The sequence below is a fragment of the Phasianus colchicus genome, chromosome 1, assembly GCF_987193195.1.
Source record: "Phasianus colchicus chromosome 1, bPhaCol1.hap1.1, whole genome shotgun sequence".
NCBI lineage: Eukaryota > Metazoa > Chordata > Aves > Galliformes > Phasianidae > Phasianus > Phasianus colchicus.
In genome coordinates, this window is record NC_143436.1 from 174,055,750 (window position 1) to 174,080,556 (window position 24,807).

General features: G+C 37.5%; 1 protein-coding gene across 4 annotated transcripts in view; it reads left to right on the forward strand.

Annotated features, from left to right (window-relative positions):
* Positions 1–24,807, forward strand: part of DCLK1 (doublecortin like kinase 1) — a 231,611-nt gene that overhangs the window by 167,400 nt on the left and 39,404 nt on the right. For 3 of the 4 annotated variants that reach the window (XM_090133104.1, XM_031615845.2, XM_090133092.1), the window contains 4 exons: positions 14,402–14,486; positions 15,796–15,904; positions 20,848–20,905; positions 21,657–21,776. In XM_090133104.1, the coding sequence (XP_089989230.1) occupies positions 14,402–14,486; positions 15,796–15,904; positions 20,848–20,905; positions 21,657–21,776 (372 nt within the window). Of the gene's footprint in view, positions 1–3,141; positions 7,984–14,401; positions 14,487–15,795; positions 15,905–20,847; positions 20,906–21,656; positions 21,777–24,807 lie in introns of those variants that run through there. The other variant, XM_031615843.2, reaches the window with a different exon arrangement.

Below are 24,807 nucleotides of genomic sequence, written 5' to 3' on the forward strand. Positions count from 1 at the left end.
AAATGCATGGGCTGTAGGGGCTGTTTACTCCAGCACAGCCTGATTCCCTTTGGTGTAAGCAGTAAATCAGCTCTTTGGCATCCCCATCGAAGTGTTGCAAGGGAGTTGTAGCCTTGGCACTTCAGAATGCTCAGGGCTCTGGGCAGGCTGCCAGCATTTTTCCTGGGAAATACAGGTGAGAGGAAGGAAGTCATGCTTTTGAATCCAGAGGGATGAAATTGAAGTAACTCTGTATACTGAGGGTTTGTTCCCTATGAATAGGAAAAACCTTCAGAAATAGTACAGAAATATTCCTTTTGATTATGGAATACATAAGGCAACTTAATGTAGGGATCACTTCTCTTACTGATATTTCGTCATTCACCCTTTAAAGAAGTAAATTCTGGCCTCTGACACAAGGCTTTCCATTGGTGTAAATTAGGCCAGGAATGCTGCTGTGATACGTTTACTCTGATCATGAAAATGGTAGTCTTGTACCCCTACTGATAAAATGTTAGACTCTCAAAAGACAGAACATAGAATATATAGTTTCTTCCTTTCTCACTTGCTTATGGCTGAGTTGTTTCCATAAATTCAGAAGTCAGTGAAAGTTGTGTTTATAATCTCTGTTGAAATTCAGTCTGTATTCAATGAAGGCAAGATTTGAAAGATTGATGTTATAGAAGGACTTGAAAGCGAAGCAGGGATCATGTTAACTTCTATGTTTTTCAGCTTCTTAGTATTTAAACTTGCACCCTACAAACGATTGTGCTTTCTTACAGTTTAATTCTTTATTTTTAATAAGGGATTAAGATTCTTGGTCTTAAATTATTATGTATTCAGTTGTGTATATTTCTAAAGAGGATGAAAATATCTCCAATTCAGATTTATAACAGTTAAAGTAGAAATAGTTACTGTGATGAACATAGTTATAGTTTCTGCCTCAGCAAAGTATGGTTAATGGCAAAGACTAGGAAACAATGACATGGCAATCACAGTAAAAAATACACACAATAGCAGCCCCCTCCCCATTTTATTTAATTCACTTTTTTAATAGTGTATGAGACTGCTTTTCCAGTGTCTTGCAATCACTGTTAGAATTTGAACTAGGGTGGAAAGGTTTTATATTTTGTATCTGATTTTACAGTTGTTTGCCAGTATTTTAAACATTTGTTCTACAACCTACAGGATAAAAAAAATATATAGATTTAAGGTATCTCTTGTCTAACTGGTGAAGTTGAATGTTATGTATATACAGATTTTTTTCAGTTTTATGTGTCCAAGAAATCATACTAATTCAGCAAGTTTTGCCTTTTTATTTCTATATTCAAAGTAATAAATGGATTTTCCTCATCTTTCTTAGAAGTACAGCTCTTCAACAAACTACAGGCAAGAAAAGTTCTTGTAGAAAGGAAATCTTTAATGTGCTTTAAGTATTTAAAGCTATTTGGAAGGGCAGGAGGTACGATCCTGAGATCTTGTGCATAGTTTTTCTTGAAAACAGTTATGTAGTTATGAAAGTAAACACAAAAATATTCCCCAAGTATTAGAAGTCAGTTTTACAAATGACTTCTTTGTAAATTCTGAATACATTCTTTTTTTGGTTTTTGTATTCAGAGGAGTGAGCAGTCACTTAAAAGATGTCATTCAAAAGTTTGTCTTATTGCCATCAAATCAATTTTTTTTTTCTGTACTGTATCTTAGAAACTCCAGAACTGTATGTGCAGAAAAGAACTTTTAATCATTAAGTAGTTTGGAATGGGCTTGTCTGTTTGAAAGTCTTTTTTTCCTAGATTGTTCAACCAAAAATAGAAATTTATTTAAGTCTTGATTTTCTAAAGCATGTAGCAGTCTGACTGGCTTACTGTATGTACACATGCCCATACAGAACAAGCGTTTTGGGGAACTAAAACTCATTCAAAGGAATTAAAATCCCCTTTATGTCATGCATACATCTGCATAGATCATGTAGAGACTCGTAAATTGGGAATTTGTAAAGCATTAATTCTAGGTAGCTTTTGTTTCATAGCACAGCTTTTAGATTATTATTTTTTCCCTCTCAGTTTTCTTCCCAGGCTTAAAAAAGAACAAAGCTCCTAAGAGTGGCTCCATCAGCTTTCCCATTCCTATGCGTTCTTGTATCTTGCAGGTTTTCCCAATGTTTTGTCTTACATTCGTTTTGTTGTGCTTTGTAAACATGTTCTCTGTGTGAAGGATCCCCAGAAATGCCTAAAGGTAGCAGTGTGTGGCTGTGCTGGGGAGGCAGAGAACTGCCAGCCACATGGCTACTCCACCTCTCCACCTCACCAGCTAGGCTTAATTCACCCTAAAACAATACTACTCTTGCCCATTCTGCCTCGTGTTCAACCTTCTCTTCCATTCTGTGCTATTGTGTGTCTCACAGAAGCTTTATGTGCTATGTAGGTTGAGTAGGGTGATGCTTCATCCTCTGACACCTCCAGTGTTTGAGGATAATCTGATCAGTCAGAGGATGCTCAAAGTGGGTGTTGGAAAACTGAAGTGGATCCGCACACTCAGGCTCTCTCTGCTGTCATGAGCTGGTTGCTTGGCTACCATCAGAAAGAGCCAGTGATTGGGGGATTTCGTATGCTGTCTTTTTAACTCACACACCCCAAAATGTGAAAGAGATCCTACTGTCGGTAATGGGCAGTGTTCAGCACTAGTATTTGGAGCTCAAATGCTGCTGGAGCCACGTTGTATGGCCAGTGGGTGTCAAGTTTTGATTACTTTGTAATAGAAGGTAAGCATTTGTTTTCCTACCACCTTGACAAAACAGCAATAAGGGAAATAGAACCTATTTGGGAAAAAAAAAAGAAAGGTTAAATTCATACTGTCAAGTTTTCAAAGGATTAGGAGACTCCTTAGGAAAGTCAAATATTGCTTCAATAATGTTTAGTAGAAAAGAATCAAGGGAAGAAATAATTGCCTCTTAGAATCTTTTGTACATTAAAAATCCAGCCATCTATTTGTTGATTAAAAATTAACTTTGTGAAAATAAGAAAAAAACCCTGATTATATGGAAAATGTGTATGTTATGTTAAACAAGATCTTCTGGTCCACAATATCAAAAAGATTGTAAAACAGTTGCAGTGCAACAAATCAAGCACAATAAACAAATCTATACTGCACTTCATCTTACAGGACCTGTATCGCCCACTCTCCTCGGATGATTTGGATTCAGTAGGAGACTCAGTGTAAAAGAGAAAATGGAACAATGTTTATGGTTTGTGATTTGGTGAAGGTTTAACATTTTTAAAGAGAATAGCTGCTAATTTACAGTGATAGTGAATCACACAAAAGAGTTTTGCATATTTAATATTAAAAACGTCGGGCCAAATTAATTCTAGTATGCGGGGGTATTTTTGGCTTTACCACTGCATTTTAATCCAAGAATTTGTAATGAATGAGCCATTGAATGTGTCCATCAAATACAAAACAGCATTATGCACACTGTAAGCAGTGAAGATTGTATAAGGTGAATATAACGCACAAATCCATAGTGGGCACATTTATGAATAGCACTCTTTTTAGCATCTGAGGTACTGATTATATGTTCTGTTTTTAACATAGGTAACTTTGTTCGTTTTGATATGAACAGTTAACAAATGCTTTGCTTTTACCAGTGAGTGGGTAAAATGCAGAAAAGAAAAAGCTGCCATATTAAGCTGCTTGTACCACACTCTCTGCTCCCAATGCAAACATGTGGAACACTTCAATCTCATTCCTTTCCAAGTTTAGTCTTTTTGGCTATGTGAAAAGAAGGGGAAGAAATCCTTTGTGCCCACAGAACAGAAAGTAGATGCTTTCAAAGCAGTGTTAAAGTTCTCTTTACATTTCAGTGAGGGTAAACAGACGAGTGGTCACAGGCAATGTGAATGTTTTCCCTTACAAGGGCTGCTAATGCTGATCATCCTGCTGTTGCAAGTAAATGTGGACACGTTTCTAAAGAGGAAATCTGTGGGCCTGCAAGCTACCAGTGCGATGTGACACACATGATGACAACTTTTGGTAAAGCACATTTTGCCTGAGAAACTACTGATTATTTTCACGTATATTAAGGACAAGAACATTTTCTGTCCTTCATTTGCTGCAGGAACACGTTTGATGTCATTTTAAAATGAAAGCATACAGAAATTGTGGTACTGTAAATCATCCTCCTATCGACCTAATTTCTCTGTTTGCATCATTTCTAGAGGTGGTCATTTTGTACAGCATGAATATGCAAAACTCCTTTAGTGTTAAAGTAGGTCATGCATTATAACCAGATGCTTAACAAATATCTACTAATTTTATTTGTTTTCTGCTGCTTTATCGTGAGATACTTAGTCAACTACTTTAGTTTACATAATAGCAATATTTTTCATTGTATGTTGCATATTAACATTAGTATTTATCTGTTGTACTTAAGCCTAAAGTGTAGTGATGACACACTTTTACTGTTTTACACATCTCCTTTTAGTACCTTAATTACTAATGATTTAAGAATTAGAAATTAGTATTATTTTGGTCCTCAGCAAAAATCTATAGAGATTATATTTTTGATCTACTTAGCAGTGATTTAATATATTTTGAAAGCAGGAAAATGTACTTATTGGAATAAAGTGGTTAGCTGCCACATGCCAACTTTTAAATACAGTGAAATAATAAAATTCATAATAAAATTCAGCGTCTGGGAAATGTTGGCATGTGACATTGTGGCTTCACTGTATCATTATCGTTTTGTTTATGGAGAATATTTACAAAAATAAATGAAAGGGCAGCAGAATACAAAACTTACCTTCTCTGTTTTCAATACTTGGTTCCAGTATCACCTGGAGAGACAGTCATTGCTCTGGTAGGTTTGCTGAAGCAGTTAGATCATTCCATTTTGAAATGCATACTTCGCCACTCCTGCTTCAGAGTTCAGATTTAAAACCAGCAATAGAAACAGTCTCCCTCACATACTCCAACATAGGGCTGTCCTGTTCTCCTGAAAACATTCACAGCTGTGAAGTTACTTGCATTTTTTGCCTGTTATGAGGGAATGTCTCAGTAAAATGTATTACTTCATCCCAAGAAACCTGCATACTGTTGAGGTGCATTGGGATCAGCCTCCAAAAGCTCCAAGAACTCCACTAGACTGAACAAAATGCTTACTGACTTTTTGCAAATTGCTTTTTCCTGGAAAGAAAATAAATTCCAGGAATTTTATTTTTCCTCTCCTCTTCCTTATAGACTACTGCTGCTCAAGGCAGTTTATTAAGAATGTTTGTTCTGCGTAAAGAGCCCAGATTGCCAGCAAATGGGAATGGCGTGGCTTTGCCTAGCTGTGGAAAAGAAAAATGGGCCTTATATCAGTAATTGTTATCATAGCAAGTTTTCCATCAGGACTCTTGCAAAGACTACTCTAGTCCATTGCATTTAATCATTTCAACATATGACTTGTATTAAGGGGCTATTCAGGGGCAATACATATCATTAATATTTCATTTAAGGAATGAAAGTCCCTTAGAGATTGAAAAGGTACACTGTTTATAGGCTTTGAGATCCCTTTTGTGTGGAATGTAATTCCCATTATACATGAGCAGAAATGAAATGTTTCTTTTGAGCAAGACCAGGAGGTTTCAGTTTATTGGTGAAACTGAAATTGTTTCATGATGCTGTAGTTCTGCTTGCAGCAGCACAGGTTTTAGTTTGTCCCTAGATTTTATCAGCTGCATTAAATAACAGAATAGCTCAAGTAACTTTATAGTGTTTGAACCTCTTATAGTTCTCTGTACGCTGCATTATTTGTGCCTACTATCAGGTGATTATGATGTAGCTAAAGAGCCTTGTATAGCTTGTGAATGCTTTGCTTCCCTTTGAGCTTTTTGAATACTTGTGATTATTTCCCTAATGCTTTCTGCAACTTTCTGGATTATTTGTAACCTCTTTTCTTTTTCTTTTACGCAACAAACAGTTCATATGTGAAGCACAGAATGTGTGTGTGTACGTGTACATCTGTGCACACACACACAAATACGTAGACTAACGGCTTTCAAATTGATGCACAGTTATGTCACACTTGTGACTTGTGTGAATTAATGTTTGGGGAAAATATATGATGGGAAGATGCTCATCTGGTGGCAGTCGCTTCAGCTCTGTCGAAGGCGATGAAGCTGTACCGATCTGTCCACACTGAGCAGTTCCCCTTAGGAATTCTGAACAATGTTAAGAGATCTCATGTACAAACAAGGGCTTGGTTCCGCTCTGTTTTGAGCTGGTGGCAAAACCTGATGGACTTCAAGGTGGGAAGGATAAGACCTTATGCACAAAGTATATATACACAGACAGAACATTAATCACAAAGTTGAAATGGCATTATTTGGACAAGATCAGACCTTTGTCTCCTTGTGAGCTGCACTGTTCTGCAGTGTAATTAAGTGTACAATATTATTTGCTTTTTGTTGTTGTTGTTGAAATCAGTGAAATGGTTAACGTTCACTATCCACTGTGAAAATTGCTTTTCAATTTCTAAAATAATTCAGGGACAGTGTGTTATATTTGGTTATTTTCCCTTAAAGCCATTTTCACAGTCTGTAAAATGAAAACTCTGAGGAATTAATATTGTGAACATGGATGTGTATTGTAAGAAGGGATACATCATATTACATCTCCTTGAAGAACACATAGGTTGAGTTGTTTTGGGACTTAAAAATTGAAATAAAAAATATTGTTTGCCTTTACAATTTTGTATTTCACCCTGCAGTGTGAACTTCATGTAGTACAGCACGTTACGGAAAATGGTTTTGGACTCTAAAAGTTCAAATGAATTAACTGTCATAGAGAAGAGAACATCTGATCAACCCAAATTGCTAGTTCTGTCAAAAGCTGTAGGAAACTAAATGGACAAAAAATCATTCTGGCGCTAAATTACCTCATCATTTGATGAATGCTTGGATTAATGTTGTCTGTGCTATCTTGTATCCAGTTCATGGTATGCAGCCTACTGCAAGATTGCTCTTAGTTTAATCTTCACTTTCAGTTCATCTGTTAGTGATGGCATGAGATCTTGCAACTCTTGAGTGATAAAGAGAAAAATAACCTTATGTTACTCAGCCAGCAGTGGTTTTACAGTGGATAAAAGCAAGCAGTGATTGTTGCACTCTTCTGAAATGAGTGTGATGCCTCCCGGGCAAATGCCTCTGTTCAAAAACTGTCATTCTGAGCTGTGTTTGCCATAGTAACACCTTTGGGCTGGCTTGTTTTGCCTGTTTAACAGTGCACCTGATTTTTTGGGTGCCCTGTCTCCCCACCGAAGTCAGTGGCTATGTAGATACATGGGTTGTGTACGCACAGTTTATAGAAGGGTTAAAAACACACGCAGTGCACGCATACACATTTGTATGCATTTTAAGTGTCTGTATTTCTGCATGTTCATTATATTCAAATTTGCTTAAATTAACCCTCAACAGTGAAGTATGAAAAAAGATATATTGTTTTCAGCGTGTACTTGTTGTCTGATGTTATATGAGGTAAATAGTTTGTGGTTTGCCCTGCAATACAGTGTTTTGGGATTTGAGCTGTAGTGAAAGAGGAGCTACCGATGTTTGTGCTAAGGTCTCTTTGTTTTGTTAGTTGCACTATGATCTTGTAAATACTGGCACATTTCCAACATAAGCTTAAGATTTTACAAAGTTATGCATACAATTATTTTTTTTAAGAAAAGTGCTTGGATATTTGCTTTTTAAAATATACCATTTTTTTGTATTGATGTGATGCAGGAAACCAAAAAGATAGCTGTTGATTTATCAGCAAGAAAAAAAAAAAAAGGTAAAACTTGCAAAAATAAATGCCGATGAATGTTTTATTTCGTATAATAACAGCAGAAGAAAGTCACCTTCACTTTTGTGCCATTGTTTCATCATACTGTGTTGTACTTGTGTTTCATATTTGACCATGTCATCCCGGTTGCAATTTGTTGTTTCGCTAGATTTAACATTACTGTAGATTATTGTAAGTGATGTAATAAATATATTTAAAAAATACACACTGCTCAGTGAGTTTATTTTGGAAACATGATTAACAGGCTTTAAAAAAATACTCACCCTTGGTTTTGCACGTTCATATTGGATCGGCATTGCCCATCTGACAGTTCACATAGTCTAAGCATGTGGGATTCATGCATCCTGATGGGTTCCTTTTAATGGTAGACACATTTGGTGCTTTTTTAAATAATGAACTCTGGACCCTGGTATGTAGATGTAAGAGATCCATCAAGGAAGAAGTTTTTTTTAGTGGGTCTTTTGGAGACAGTAAATATATCTGCTTTGAATTGTGTATGGTAAGTTTGCGTGAATGTGATGGGGTAGGTTTGAAGTATTAAGTGGGAAACCAGCATACTGTATCCAAAGCAGGGCACCAGCTCCTGCTGACAGCACATTAAGAGCACTCCTCTTAAGTAACAGAAAAATAGGCCTGTAAAAAGCTAAGAGTACTGAAACACACTCACTGTGATTAATATAAGTTCCTCGCTTTGTTGATGCAGCTTCCCACTCTTTAAAATATGTATACTTACATGTTTATATATATATATATATTCATTTATTTAAAATGTTAATAAATTTTGTTTGGTGGGGGCATTAGAAGAGATCTTACAATTTCTGACACGTCCTGCCAATCTGCAGTGACATCCAGACACTCCTTGAGGGATCTGTGGGCCCAATACAAATTCAGCTTCTGAAACCCTCCTGCTTACTATTAAATAAGTCTGCCAAAAAAGTCATACAGACACAGAAAGGAAAAAGCGCCATAGAAGGGAGGAATACTGGAAGCAAACAAGTTTCTGTCTAGCAAGTAACAGTTCAGAATCAGGAGAGTTTTCAGTATACACTTCAAATAGTTATCAAAAAAAAAAAAAAAAAGGTGATTGTGCTATGTCCTTAATTAACTGCAAAAAATAAGAACCTCCTTTTGACTGCAATTTGACTTTTTATATTATTTTTAAGTGGGAAATTGTACCTATGTAGAGCTTTACAAAGCAAAAAATAATCCTTCACATTGTACTACAGCACACGGAACTTTCATATTAACCACAGTATGGATACAAGAATGCTAGGTCAATTTCCAATACCTTGAATATGATGCATACATTGTTTTTAGATCATCAGTTATTTCTTGAGGATACCAAAGCTTGAGCGAGCCTACAGTATGAATTACAGCTTCACTTTGAAAGCAGCTGTTAGGAACTATCAGAGGTTAGATGCAAGTTTACCACTAAATACCATATAGAGAACCCCTGGTCCCTCAATCCCTTGAAGAAGAGAAACAAGCTCATGAGTGATTATTACTTCGGCTGTTCACATTTATTTCTTTTGCAAGCTGTGTAAATCCTGAATTGCATAAGTGAAAAAGTTATCATTTTCCTATGTAAGATCTCTTTTAAATCAACTAACAGTGCAGTGCAGGACTGTGGATAAGTAGCAGATTAGCGTATATTTTTCAATTGTTCCTTTCCAGATGAAGCAGTTCACAAATTAATGTGGATCTTGTGTGTCAGTTTAGTGCAGCATCCAAATTTGCAAAGAAAACCATTTCGTCATTTTTCTTTCTATATATGGAATTCCATTGGCTTCTCATCTTTCAGCAAGAAGACTGAGGATTTGATGTTTCTCCACGAAGTATTTTTTTGCTAGCCCTGCAGTGATTATATGAAAACTTTTTTCCCCCTCTCAACTGGCTGGCCAAAAAAATGTAAGCAATTAAACAAAGGAAAATCAGAAACATTTTTTGCTGGGTAGAGTTGGGAGATGCTAGAGTTTCAGTGTAACCCTTTGCTTCTCCCTGAATTGACCAGTAAAAAAACTGAGTTTGTTTCTCAAAATTTACATCCGGATGTTTTTCTACACCAATTTAACTCTGTTTAACCTTTTGAATTCTAGAGAGGTACAGTTTTGCTCTATTACTTTTTGCTTAACACAGCTGCATATTACAGGAATCTGGGGAGTCTTAAGTCCTACCTGCTCTGTACTACTGTCTTTATTTTACTGTTAGCCATGATGATCTTAGGCTAAGGAGCTGCCTGTGTCAGGAATTCATGACAGCTGCCTTGCAAAGTTTATTGATAACCTGACTGAACACTAGGATGGGTTCCAAAAGAGGTGAGCTTGGTTGCTCAGCTGTTGGGTTTTGTTTGTTTGTTTGTTTGTTTGTTTGTCTTTGATTTTATTTATCCTTACTGATTTGAACTTTCAGCTTAAGCATACTGACACACATATCTTTTTCTCTTCCCAGGGTTTTTTTTTTTTTTTAATTCTGTAGATTTCTTGGGAATAGGGCAAAACTTAGGAAGCACTGTTTAAATACATTAATAATTCCCTTAGCCTGGGCCTCATTCCTGAATGTACACATTTTTCACTAATTTTAATCTTCATTAATGTCATTACTAAAAGAGCATAACTCTGCATGAGTTCCAAACGAAGCTTTACACCTGTGTGAATTTCTGTTACTCACATTTCATCCAGATGCTTCCTTCGTGCCATGAAAATACAAAGGAATCTATTGTTGGGAGAGCTTGTAGGCTCCATATGTGCTAATAAAGGTTTTGAGAGGTTTAGAAAATATAATGCGGTGTTTGGTTTTTAAGATTCAGGAATCTGAATTTCATAATTAAACTTCCTTAGGCATACTTGTTTAAGTTTCCTTTTGTAATTGCTGATTCTGATAGTCCACAAGAATGATTCCTGCTGTTGAGTTGAAATGTGGTTTTGAGATTAATTTAGGACAAAGGTGAGTATGGGGAGAGAAAAATTGCAATAACATTTATTTTACTGCCTTTTTTCATGGATTTAGCACAGTTTCCACTGAGATACAGGCTATTCACAAAACAGTTGCTAAATAAATCTCCCAGTGAGACATGGATGAAACTCTAGAGCTCTAATGTTTCCATTCACATCAATGAGATGTGTGGTGTGTTGGCCATCTGTTATATAAACCCGAATAGGATCTGAAATCCTTACACCAAAGACCTGATTTTTTTATGCCATCACTTTTATGGAGGTGTGCCATAAAACTGAGCATGTGCTGGCAACCTGTGCAAATGCACCCCTTTAAATCTGTGTCAAAGCGATGACATTTCAAGCACCTCAGCATGTCTTAAAATTAAAACAGCTAATTGCATTAAGGTATGTGTGTTGAAGAGATTATACCATTGCCTAGAGTTTGTTTTTTCCCCCCCATCTGTAATATCCCTAATGGGGTCCACAGCTGTGAGAGCAGCAGCGTACACGACAGACTGCCGCACGATTGGCAAGCCAACTGGAAGGAACACCAAGACCCACAAGGATTGCTGGACCCGGAGGGCTTTCAGCTTGTGAGAACAACGAGCTAATTAAAGTCTAAATAAACGAAATGTCCTTCTAGCTTAAGTAAAGATAAATAAATAAGTGCCTGTGTGTTGTTCCAGGGGGCTGAATAAAGACTAAAATACTCATGTGTCATGCATACCTCTCAACGTCTCTTTTAATTGTGAAAGCTCCCTGAGTAGACCTGCTGAGTATATGCAAATGTACAGTTCATGCTTTCTTTTCATCTGTTGTTTTAATAGGAGGGGTTCAGCAAAGGTAATAAAATATATGCTTTCTTTATGTTTTTCACTTTGTTTAAAAATGAAGCTTCAGAAACCCAGTGCGTATATTTATCTGCTGTCTTAGCTGCTGTGCTCTTGCTATGGGTGGGCTGTGCTGCTCACACACTTGTGCTTGCACACAGCTCCCACTGAAGGTGCTCTGTGCTTTGTTTGCAGACCAGTGGTAGAGAGTATGCACTCAGTTCTGACATATTTAGCATACCCACACTAATGGAGTGATACAAACTTAGCATCAATAATAATTTAAAAAAAATAAAATAAAATAGGGGTACTTAACTGATCTCATATTGATGATTTATTTTCTTTAAATTTTCCTTGAACACGTTTGCTAAACGTGGGCTAAACACGTATTTAGGGAGCTATAGCTAAGATACTTAGAAGTGTGTTTAATTATTTCATTTGTGTGTAGGCCATTAAGAATGTTTGTTGCAAGCACAACACTTGCTGAAATGCTTCGCTGAAATGGGAGCTAGAAGGAATCTCATTGCAGAAGGTCTGAGGCGCAGTTCTCAGCTAAACCAGAGTGTGAGGATCCTTGAGCAATTAGGTCCCCAAATAGAAATCTGGCTCTCTGTAGGTGCCTGATCTGGGAAAACATGGCCACCAAGTTATGTCCAGGTTTTAACATCTCCCATTCTTATAAAACAGAACGTGAATATGAGAATCTGTAAGGAAACATCAAATTGCCAAAGAAAGCTGCAGAGGGGTACAGGCAGCAGTGCTTAACCTAACATGGACTGGAAAATGTAATTTCAACATTTAAAATGCAGAATCTGAATAGAATGCTTTGAGAATCTGTTGAAAATCTGGCACTGACCTTTTTTGTGTGGTACCCTTTAAATGTTAAGTTTCATTCCTGATTGTGTGTGTAACAAATACTGAACATTGTAATTCCTTTAGGAAAATGCTGTGGAGTGGAAAAAAGAAGTAAGAAATTGGATGTCTGGTCTATGAAAGCAAACTGAAACAGCAAAATGAGTAGAGAAAACATGTTTCTTCTGCTAATTTTACAAGCAGGAGTGTAAAGTAAACGATTCCCTGTGATTACGTGTATAGAAACAATGAAGTTCGAGTGTGACTTCTCCAACTCTGAGAGTTCATAGCATTTTCCTGTTTTCTTGATCCTCATCTGCTCATTTATTCAAAAATGAACCAGAGGTAAGTTGTTACTGAGATGTGTGGCGGAATTTCACGCAGGAATATCACAGACGTAAACATGTCCTAATCATGAGACCAGGGCTGCTGTGTCTTAGTGAACTGCATAAAACCAGTCTGTTGTCAAGAGGAAGCAGAAGTAGTCCAAAAAGTGATTAATGCAATTTTTGATTCTAGTCAAAGGTCAGAAGAAGTGCTTGGATGGATGAAAAGAACGAGCTGGGCTTGATTAAAAGGAAAAAAAAAAAAAGAAAAACAGGCCAAGAATCTTTTAGTAGATGGGCTGCGCAAGCTCTGAGGATTATTTAGTGAAAAATAGGCTGAGTCCAGCCTTTGTCTAAATCATCTGACCTTAATCTACTGCGGGAGAAATTAGAAGTAAGTCTTTTCAAATGATCTCAGCACACTGGCCAGCTTCTAACACTGCTAACTCATTCACCCTGGCTCCGTGCTCTGCGAATTACTCAGCTGCTGCACTGTTAGCTGTTCTTGCCACAGTCGTCTGCTGTGCTGAGCAACAGCATATGGGACGGGTCTGAAGGAGCTGTGTTACATTTGTAAAGTGGATTGACACTGATTTGGGCATCTAGATACCTTGCAGACCTAGACACTGTTCTGTGGTGTTAGCTGCATGTGGTACAGGCTACAGTTTGTGTAATGGAGATACATTACATACAAATGTAATGTATATAACAAATATATACAATATTTCTAACTCAATTTGCAACACAAGCACCTAAGAAATGCTTCTTTTTTTCTCTAACTTTAAAGGACTGTGGTTATATTTTTATGATTGTTATGCAGCGCAGAATAAAAATTAGGAGTGACATCAAGTCCATCTTGAGTCTATGTATAGTTTCATCCATTCAGATATGTGATGAAGCAATCTTCCTGAGTTACATAGCTAGATGTTGTAGTAAACAATGGATAGAGATATCTTCCCTCGTGTGATGCTGCCTGCTGTATTTTTGTCATCCAGCCTGGTGGGTCGAGATCACCTTCTGGAGGCAGAAGAGACCTTCCTTCCCCCATTAGTTTTATAGCAAACTTAGACACTCAGTGTACAAAGGCTTAACACCAAGGTGTAGATTCATGCCTCAAGATGACTATATCTGATCACTTTATTTTCAGAAAATCAAACATTATTATATATATATATTATATTATATATTTCATTTTCTCCGTAAATTTTTGTAATGATTTCTCCTTTCTAGAACATGAATGGAGAGGACTTCAACAGAAGGGGATTTGCAAAATGAAAAATTGTTCCTGTAACAAAAAGCCAACTTCAGTCGAAACAGATGTTTGTCCTTCGGTGCCTGCTAGGTTAATGATTGCTGATAAAACACTTCCCTGCCTGTAGAGGGCACACAGCTCCTCAGTTTTCCCCACAAAAAATGTGTGTAGAGTAGGGAGAATGTAACGATCAACACAAAAACATTGCCACACAGAATGAACTAGGGAGGCCCACACTTCAATGGGGCACCAAGGTTGTAACTTCAGTGGAAAAATTGGACAAATATCTGCATATCACTCTGCAAAAGTAAATGGATATTTTACATACAGAACACCTGGGACACGCTGTGGGTATTGGTGCTCCTTAACAATCACCTGTTTTCATTTGTGTCTCTCCATTTCCAGAGCTCCCAACACAGTGGCTCCTCTACCTCATTAGCATCCACCAAAGTTTGCAGCTCTATGGATGAAAATGATGGACCTGCAGAAGGTAACATTTGAAGGCTGACATTTCAAAGCAGTCAATGTAGTGATAACAGCAGCTGTGTAGGAAATGAGTCATCCTTCCTGCTGGAGAAAGTGGGAGCATCACAGGTTGGATGACTCCCAGTTAGGAGGCTCGTCAGCCTTGACAGCAGTTCAGGTTCACTCCAGACCACATCTGATCTGAACATCCCTGTTCAGAGGTGTTTCTGGTACAGGATACTCTAGTTCTGCAGGTGACACAGTGCTGACTGGCTTCTTTCACTTTGCTTTTGTCTCATCTGTCATTGTACTAAAGAGCATATGGTGATCTTGGGCCTTTGCTGAGCAATGGCCAGTCCCTTAGAGCTTTGACCAAGCTGTTCTAGTACTGCCAGTTCACAGGCACTTTCAAGTGTGTATGCTGTTGTCTGACAGTAACTCTTCATGCTGCTTGTGAGTTTGAGCAAACTCAGCCCCCATATAGCATTCACTTTTAATACTAAACTGGAACAAAGAACAGAAAAATAGACAGTTAAAAGGCTTCAGGAGTGTAAATTCAAGTCACATTTCTGAGTTGCTTTTTTGTACGTTGTGGTATTTATATAGTAGCTTGTATCAGCTGCAATTTACTGCCAGCTTTTAGAGGCATGTTAGGTATTTGTAACACGCTATTTCAAATACATTTAAAAATAATGGTACATGAATGAGCACTAGAACAGATGAAACTACAAACTTTTCTTATGCTCAGGGACTGTGTAATGCAATTTTACCTAAACATCTGGTGCCCAGGTTGCATGTGAGGTAGTATTATTGAGAACATTTGTTTAAAACCTAAATATTTAATATTGGGGGAGGGGAAGAACTAGCACTTAGCACATGAGGAGTTTTATGGATGTCTCAGTTTACAGGATGTAATAAAATAAGTGCTTGAGTGTTGGACTTCTTTGGTACATATATTTAATCATGCTGTGTCAAGGAGTTCCAAACCTTTTTGGAGGCTGGTCTGCGCTTGTGCAGTTCACAGAGGCCTTTTCATAATTAAAAAAATACAATTTTGGTTTTGTCCTGGGGGCATGTTGCAGAGGGAATGGTAAACTATGTAACATTGGAATGGTGGTATGTTTGAGCCCCCAGAAGTCTTATTTTCCCTTACTGTATCTGTGTGAAACCTGTTGAGTATATACGATGTCAGCAGCATGGTTTCGCTGTACAGTAAGTGAGATACTGACTCTGAATGGTTTCCAGGCTCCTAAACCGTAGCCTTAAAACGTATGTTATGTGCAACATCTGTGTTTCCTTCACTAACAATAAAAATGTACTAATGATTCTTTCAGAAGTGTTGGAGGAAGGTTTCCAGGTTCCAGCATCAATAGCAGAACGATATAAAGTTGGAAGGACTATAGGAGATGGAAATTTTGCTATTGTGAAGGAGTGTATAGAAAGGTGAGAAGGATAATTTGCTTATTACTGTAAAAGCAATCATTAATGTCATGCCTTTTCTAGATCATGTCTTTATTTGTAGAATATGGGACGTGTGGAATAAGGTAATGTCTCAATACCAGATGGAAAAACTAGACTAATGCTCTCTCATGTGAAAAGAGAGTGAGTCCAAGGACAATCTATAAATTCAAATTTTTGTGGGTTTTGTGTTTTTTTTTTCTACTGCACACAACATAATTTTACCAGTTCTTTGTGTTATATTTTTCCCGCTTCACTGAAATAACATCTTTTCTTGCACAGTATTTTTGCAACTTGCCATTTGTGGTAGGCCAATGAAAAATTTACATGTAGGAGTATTCTGTAAAGATGTTAGGAAGCTTTGTGTGCAGTTTACTGGTTATGGAAAGCACAAAAAGCTGGCTTCAGAATCATCTACTCTGACATCTGATGCTGAAGAGTAACCTCTTCCATGTCTTTCTTTGATAGAATGTGCATCTATCTCCTCCTTGTTTTGTAGTGAGGTCAGCATCTAATTTCTTCAGTGCTCTTCAGTTAGAAGGGGAGAACAGTTGCCCTCGAAGACAAACTGTTAGACTAATTTTAAACATCCACTCTAAGTTAAAGAAGTCACAAGTCACTTCTAATGTCTGTGTTGCTGAAGGTGGCCAGGTTGACCGGCTCAGGTGTCAGCTGCTGAATTTGTTCAGATAAATCTTGCCTACTGTCTTTGAACTGAGTCAAACCACCATTTCAAATGTAAAAAAAGAAGAGAACAAAAGACAGAACTGCAGGTGCTTCTTGATGGTATTGTTAAATAAATAGACAATTTGGGTTAAAAAGCCAGAAAATAGATGTACATGAAGTGATTTTAAGATTATTCATGTTAGATGGTAGGAATGCAGAGAAGGAAACAACAACAACAACAAAAAACCCCACCCATCCACAAAACAACTGGAGCTGGAAATGTATGAAAGAAAGAACAATAGAGATGTTGAGTTCTGATAATAAAATTCCATGAATGAAATTTTATGTCCTCTATTATTATATCCTAGACTTACAGAAGTCTGTAACCTCTCCTTTGGGCTAGAAGAAAAACCTTTTGCCACAAATATAATTTTAATCCTAGAGAGTAAGTCGAGGGTAGATCTCATGGCAGATGATGATAAATTACCTTGGCTTGGAAAAGATAGGTCCCAGTCTGTATATGAAAGTGTCTAGCAAGTTGGAGATTGTTAAGGTAGCTCTCAGGGGAGGGGAAGAGTATCATCCCACAGTGTGCTTGTGGGACTAGCCAAGGCTCTTGTGAGGCCTTCAGAGCTCTTTCAGAATGTGATCCTGTAGAGCTGCTTGTGCAGAAAGCCATAGCTACTCATATCAAACTCGAGGGTCTGAGGGCTGAACTGGAGAACATGGAAACCCAAGGGAAGCAGGGCAAAACAGTATGAAAGTAAGAAAGCACAGTACAGCCCTATGGATGGAAAAAGAGACATGGGTGAAAATGTGTCATTAAGAAAAGAGAAAAAGGCAAAATAAAAATAAAGTACTGACTGAGAGAATGAGTTTACATGATGGAGTAGTACTTTGTGGGTTTGATACAGCTGGTGATCGTGCTAAGAGCCAATTCAAATGGCCTAGTGTGCCTCACCATTTCTCAAGCTGAGAGAAGAGATGAACAATACTAAACACAAGTCCCACTACAGTTGAAAATAACATTAATTATAATGTCCTAGAGAGCTAAAAGGCAAGCTGTTCCCTGTCCTCCTGTGTATCATCCAAGTCCCTGGAGTATCCAGTAACATGATGTATCTAGTGGGTGTATGTTAAACTAGCCCAATTACTCAAATAAATAGTGCAGTTCCCAAATAAATACTCTTATTGTCTCCAAGCCATACCATTCTACAGTTCGCATATATATCAGAGAGATACTATTTTGAAAGAGCTTGAAAGTCAAAGCAAAATAGATTTGTTAGTTTTCATTTCTAAAGCAGAATACTCTTGCTTGTGTGGAAGGTGAAATTCAAGGCTCAGAGAATAAATTAAAGTCAATACGTGTAAAACAATTTCAAAAGCATTCTTCACAGTCTTTCTAAGCAACAAACGCCTCACTTCAAAGTCTGATTTGCCCATCATTTGTAGAAGCAGAACTGATGGGGTGATACTTGGGACAGAGGGCTTTTCCACTTTTTGCTGTTGTACAGTTCCTGTGTGCATTAGACTTCAAAGGAGTAGCACTGTGAGGTGTTAAGCAAGTATGAATGAGTCTTGTTATACATCTCCACTGATCACATGGATATGCCTTCTCTGTAGCTGTGTGAGCTGGTTGGCCACTCCAAACCTTGAAATGCATTCAAAGGCATTTTCTTCCTGCCGTGAACAGTTCAAACCAAAAATGATCTTCAAAATATTAATTGCGTCGATTTCTACGTGCCATTCCATGCATTCTTTATGGTCTTGAATGTGCACACACATACACAGTCATCAATAATACACAATAAATAAGTAATGATTGTAAAGATAGATTTTTGCCTCTTGCACAGTGGAAATCTCTGTGAACTTTGAGCCTTTCAGCAAAAGGCTGAAACACTGGGGAGTGTGGCCCAGAGCCTTTCTATGAACTGTAGGCCCAATGCTACACACTGTGCTAGTGCTGTGCTTCCAGACTCTAAACCAGTGGTAATGTGTTTTGTACTTCATGTGCACTTTTTTTACTGTTCAGCTTAAGTAGTAGGTGAGAGGTGATACGATATGCCCATTTCACTTGGCTTTCTGGCACTGCCATGCATGTTTTTTGGCAGATTTGTAAGTTATGGAGGTTCCTGGGCTGCTGACGGCCCGTGGCTCTGCAGCTTTTAGGGGAAAGGATTTGCATTATCTTCACTTTAATTTTATTTTTACTAAAACAAAGAGCAGTCAGAGTTGTCAACTGCTCTTTATATATCTGCTCCATCGTATGCGCAATTTGTCCTGCGGTGTTTTCATATGTGTTCATTTTTAACTTTCAGATACTTCCAAATTCTGACATTTCCTCACTAGCTCATATTTCTCTGTTTGTGAGTACATGTAGTCTCTCATGGCCAACAAAAACCATCAATTTCCTTTTTCATGACAGAAAGGAAGCATTCCTAGGGCAATCAAGGAGTACGAAAGACACTCCTACTGAAAGAGAGCGTATTTTATCTGAGTTTGGACAGCAGATATCTTAATTTCTAATATTACTTCTGCTACCTCCTCCTTTCATTCCCCAGAAATAGTGCAGATAGCTCTGCATGTCCTTTCTCTGAGTTGTATGTAGCCACCAAGCACCAACACATGGAATTAAGACCTCTAGTAGGGAAGTACAAAAGTTTTAATTTTTTCTTTCCTCAAACCATGTTGTATTCCTTTTCCAAGTCCTAAACAGCAGCATCCACTGTGATTCTTTTTGCAGTCATTTAATTGACGTCTCAATCTATAGACTGTCTTTACTCTCCTGCTGACCTCAAAACTTGAATATCTAGCTACATTACATTTGGTTTTTTATGCTCTTTGCTACTGTCTGCATGGCCCTTAGAGCCCACATCACCGTGAGAAGATACCTCCATGTTCAAATATGGCAATGATCATGCCCATTTTGGTAATGCAGTACTTTCAGCCAGGACTCATTTTGCCTGTCCTGCCTGACAAGCAGTGCACAATTTCATACCTAGTCAATTCTCCATTTAATTTCCATATCAGTTTAATGAATCAATTTAACCTTTTTTTTTTTTTTTTTTTCTTCTCCTAAATGAAGAATGAAAAATCATGGAATCAGGGAATGATTTCGATTGGAAGGTACCTTACAAATTATCCAATTCCACTTCCCTTCCCATGGGCAGGGACAGTACCACCAGAGAAGATTTTGCAAAGTCCCATCCAACCTGGCGTTGAATACCTCCAGGGATGAGGCATTTACAGCTTCTCACAGCTTCTCTAGACAATCTGTGCCAGTGCCTCATCGCCCTTGTAGTGAAGAATTTCTTCCTACTATCTAATCTAAATCTCCCCTATTTTAGTTTAAAGCCACTAACCTTTGTTTTATCATTATACTCCCTGATAAATATCACTTCATAATCTTGGGAGGACATTTTTAAATTTATTTTGCACCTAAGTGCAATGTAAATAGACTTATGCAAACCATTTTGATTTTTATTACAGAAGTGTTTCAGTAACAGCTTTTTCCCATATTACCCATTCTTCATTTAACCTAATAGTAAAACTGGATCTTGTGAACAGAGCTTCTTGTTTTCAAACTTACAGCCTATACTAGGTTTATAACTTGATAAAGAAATGAAAATTGATTCAATGAACTTGTCTATAAGCTTCATTTTCTATGCTGGTATTCTATAATAAATATGCATGTAATAGTGATAAATATCATGAAGTTTCCAAAAAATACCACCCAAAAGGAAATTGGATCTTAATCTGAATTAATTCTCTATAATGTCTTATTGTCACCAGAACCTTTCATATTCTGTCTCATTAACATCATATTTAACTCTGCTAGATAACATATTTACTGAATACATTATTGCAAGGATTTTTGTCTTAGCAGTTATGAGTGCATATTTGCAATGTGAAAAATCAGGTATTTTCTGCACTCATATTTTTTGTTTAATGGAGAACCAAACCTTCCATTTTTGAGAAGATTGAGATCTCTAAATAATAGCAAGTTTTATACAAAACTGCAGAAGAAAGATCAGAAACCACTGTAAAATGAAAAAATAGATTTTGCTTCAAAATATTGAAATGTCTAAATGTAAAAAAAAAAATCAAATCAGAGCTTCAATTTTTGATAAAACAACTACTTGAACAAAATTCTAGCCTAGGCCTGGTGATTAATAATGTGCTAAAATGACAGATAAAAGCTGGACTTTGAAAAATATTCAGTGATTGAATGTAACTTTTTTTTTTCTTTTCTCTTTCCTCAGATCAACCGGTAGAGAATATGCTCTGAAAATAATCAAAAAAAGTAAATGTAGAGGAAAAGTAAGTATGAAATTTTGAATGAGACCAAAACTTTTTTTTTTTTCAAGGAACATTTTATGAGAGATTGGTTTGGGAAGCTGTTCATATCTTCTTCCTGGCAAGAGTTACAATCTTCTTGGTTCAATCCTTTGCCAGCCAGCCATCTACAGACCCTTGGAGTATCAGTATAAAAGACTTGAAGGTGCCTTTCAAAATGCATGTGTTGATTTCATTTGATTGGTTGTATGTGGGTACACTCACACCTCTTGCTCTTGACCTCTATAATTATGTCTGCTACCTTTCTTAATCCAGATACTACAGAAAACAGCAGAATAATAATACTGATTGTAAAAATACCAGTCAGTATCACCAGGCTAATCAAAATGATATCAGCTTTATGAAAATGAATTTGTTACATTTTAAACTTTTATAACAAAAAATTATGTGAAAAAATGCAATCATATTACTAAGCAGAATACTTTTGCATTGGAGAAGATTTAAAAGCTTCCATACTTCCTTTTTTTTTTAATGTCAGAAATGCCTTTTCTTGTGTTTTGTTTTCTGTATTCTTAGTTCTTTTTTTCAGTTGTCACACTGATGATGTTTCTAGACTAGTTTCTTCTGTTTTGCCAGAGGCACTATGAATAACTGTTCTAAAAAAACCCTGAAGAATTCTCACAGGTCCCAGTCCTCTTTGCATTTTCCACTGTACATGGAAGTGAAAAGTTCTCCTACCAATCTGTAGTCATTGAAAATTTTTTTTGTGTGGCAGGAGCACATGATCCAGAATGAGGTGTCCATTTTAAGACGAGTCAAGCACCCCAATATTGTACTTCTCATTGAGGAGATGGACATGCCAACTGAGTTATACCTTGTCATGGAACTTGTAAAGGTGAGTGTTCTGGAGTTAAGCTGCTTGCTAAAGATTGTCAGAAATTGTACTCGTACTAAAGCTTAGTCAAAATCATAGCACTGTGTCATGATGCTTATAATGCATGGGTCTCGTCCAGTGCCCTACTGAAAGATGTGTAACCCTCAGTCGAATTTTGTTACAGCTTTGAAATATGTACACATCTACCTTTCTGTCGTGCTAGGAAATGCCCTATGAACAGTACTTTGGAAATGATCTGTTTTACTTACTCCTCCAAAAGTATTCTCTTTTAAAAGTTCCTCTAAGCAAAAGGCATCTTCCATGAAGTGAAGTGAAAGTACCCCCACTCTGATAAGATGTAAATATCAAAAATTCAATATTATTTGATAAAAGAGTTTAATTTTATGAACCTATGCTAAACGTAGACAATATTACTTGACTGCTTTCTCCACTGATTTATATTAACATATTGTCAGGTTTCTATCCTTGATAATAACCTAAAATTCAGCTGCAGGAAGTGGAGGAAGTGAAGGAGAAAACCTATTTAAAGCACGGCTCTGTTCCAAAAAGTAACTTTGTGAATGCAATGTTTTATATTTGGAGCCCTATTTATTTCTTCATTGTAAGTCCCAGATTTTATTTATTCAAACTAGATTGTGAAACTTCATCCAGGTCATCTCTTGCCCCTATACTGTCAACAACACAATGTATGAGGTCTGAATCTAGTTCTTGGTTCTGATACTAATACACCAGTATGTCACTGTGCATAAAAGGTGGTGAAATACTTTTGAGTAAATTATCCAAATGAGAACAGAAAATCACTGAGGACATGTTGTCCTCCATACATATTTTAACAGAATACACCTGTTTTTCACATTCATAATGGAAATAGCAATCCTTCCTCAGCTATTTGAGAAGGAAATCTTTCTAGCATCCACTTCTCCTGTGTCTTGATCAGCAAGTTCTCCTGGGACAGTCTTTCAGGCCTACACCTGGGAAATCTACTGATTTAAGTGTTTAAGGAAAGCATTGCAGTAAGGAAGCCTTTGCTGTGCAGCAGCATTTGTGTGCAGGCCTGGTGTCAGCACTTGAGAGCAAGGCAGGTACTCCGAACCCTGGGACCTGGATCACTTCCATTTGAATTAAAAGCATGATCATCTTCTGTAGGCATCCTCTGTATCTGTGGTGAGAAATGGGCACTAACAGAGACGGTGAGAGATTTTGGAAAGGAGGGCTGCTCTCTGCAGTGCTTTGCACTGGTTGCAGGTGGAGATTAGGGATGCTCTTAATGTAGGCCCTTCACTGCGAGGTTTGATAGGATGATCCCATGTCCAAGTGTTAAGAACTTCTTGAGTAGGAGAGAAAGGAGAATGAAACATATTTTGTTTGGTATCTTCTCTCTTGTGCTGTCTTGCAGCAGCAGTGACACTGCCAGGTTTCCAGTGCAGCATTGCACTTACCTACTCTCTGCTAAGCTGCTGTGCTGCCAGGCAAGGAGCCATCAGGCAGGGCCATGGGTGGATGGCCGTAGATAATCTCTATTTTTGCAACAGGCTGAGAAAGCCTTGTTATCCATAGAAAGCTCTGGTTACACTCCACCCTCCTGAGTGCTCAGGAGGTGGCCATGTTGTCCTCATAGGTTTGAGCCTGCCTGAGGCCTGCTTGTGTTGAGCGATGCTGGGGAGCTTACGGCCCAGCTAACCCTGCTGTCAACTGTCTCCAAGCTCTGAGGAAGCACACTGGGATGTGCTGGTGGCAAGGAATGAATGGGGTACTCAGCGTCTCTGTTTAGTCTCTGTTTGAATGGTTAACACCTAGCAAAAAAGCAAAATCCTTACACTCTTACACTGTGAAAGCCACTCTGCAGCCATTCCCAGAAGAATTTTCCCACCTTCTTCACATGCACAGCCCTCTAATGCAGTTGTGAGTGCAATGCAAAATAGCACAGCTGGCATTAACCATCTAACACTATTTTAATCATAATTATTGCTCTTTGTTATGGTAAGTGAGCTCACTGAGATCTATACTACTGTGTGTTTTTACCAGTGTTCAAGACATCTTGCATCTTCGAGGGTACCTCAAGTACTCTTGCATGTTGTAATCTAGTGTAGCCATCGCTTCAGTCTCTATCAATCAATCTTTCATCTTGGCCCCATGAGGTGTGCTAAGAAGTAAAAGCTGTGCCTTGTCTAACATGCCAAGACTTAAGCACATAGCCAGTTTTATGGGTGCAACCTGCTGTGCTATTCATGCTTGAAAAATGTTCAAACTGTAGTCTCCAGCGAATTTTTAATCAAAGTCCTACTCAGCTTAGTAAGAGAGGAAGAGACAAAAACTCTCAAAATGATTACCATAAAAATTTTATATAAAGAAAACTATCAGTTATTTTCTGGAAAAATCTGTTTTCTTGCACTCTTTCTTTTTTGCTCTTCAGGATTGCTGAAAATAATAAGATATCTATAGTCTTAGTTATGCAGTAGAAGGGCTTAGTAGACATTATATAGTTTGTGTATCCTAGAGAGCATTGTTCTCATGTTCTTTACTTTTATGTGGAATAATAGAAGAAATTGAGAAGAAATATCCTACTCCTGGGAAGTTTGCTTTCTATGAAGCAAACATCTACTCCTTAATATTTAATTGGGGAAAAAAGCCTTGCTATATTCTATGGGCATCAGGGAAGGAATTTCTGGGAAGACATTAATTGTTAATTCACCAATTGCTGACTGTTACCATTTCATAGTGTGCACTGTTAGAACTGATTAACCATCTGTTATTGACTGACTTTTGAAGAGCTGAGTTTAAATCAAACTCACAGACAGGAAAGACATTCAAGGAGATTTGCTTGATGCTGCAGAGCACGGTTTCAGTTAATGCCACCCTGTATTAATTGGTAGTAACATGCTTGACATAAGTGACTGCTGCAAATACTGCCCTCGCTTCGTGGCAGTTAGGGCATTCATTGCTTTGTAAAGTGTAAGAAAAAGCACTTCATAAATACAAATATAAACACATTGCAAATGGTGCTTGTAAAAGGAAGCAAAGACCTGGCTTC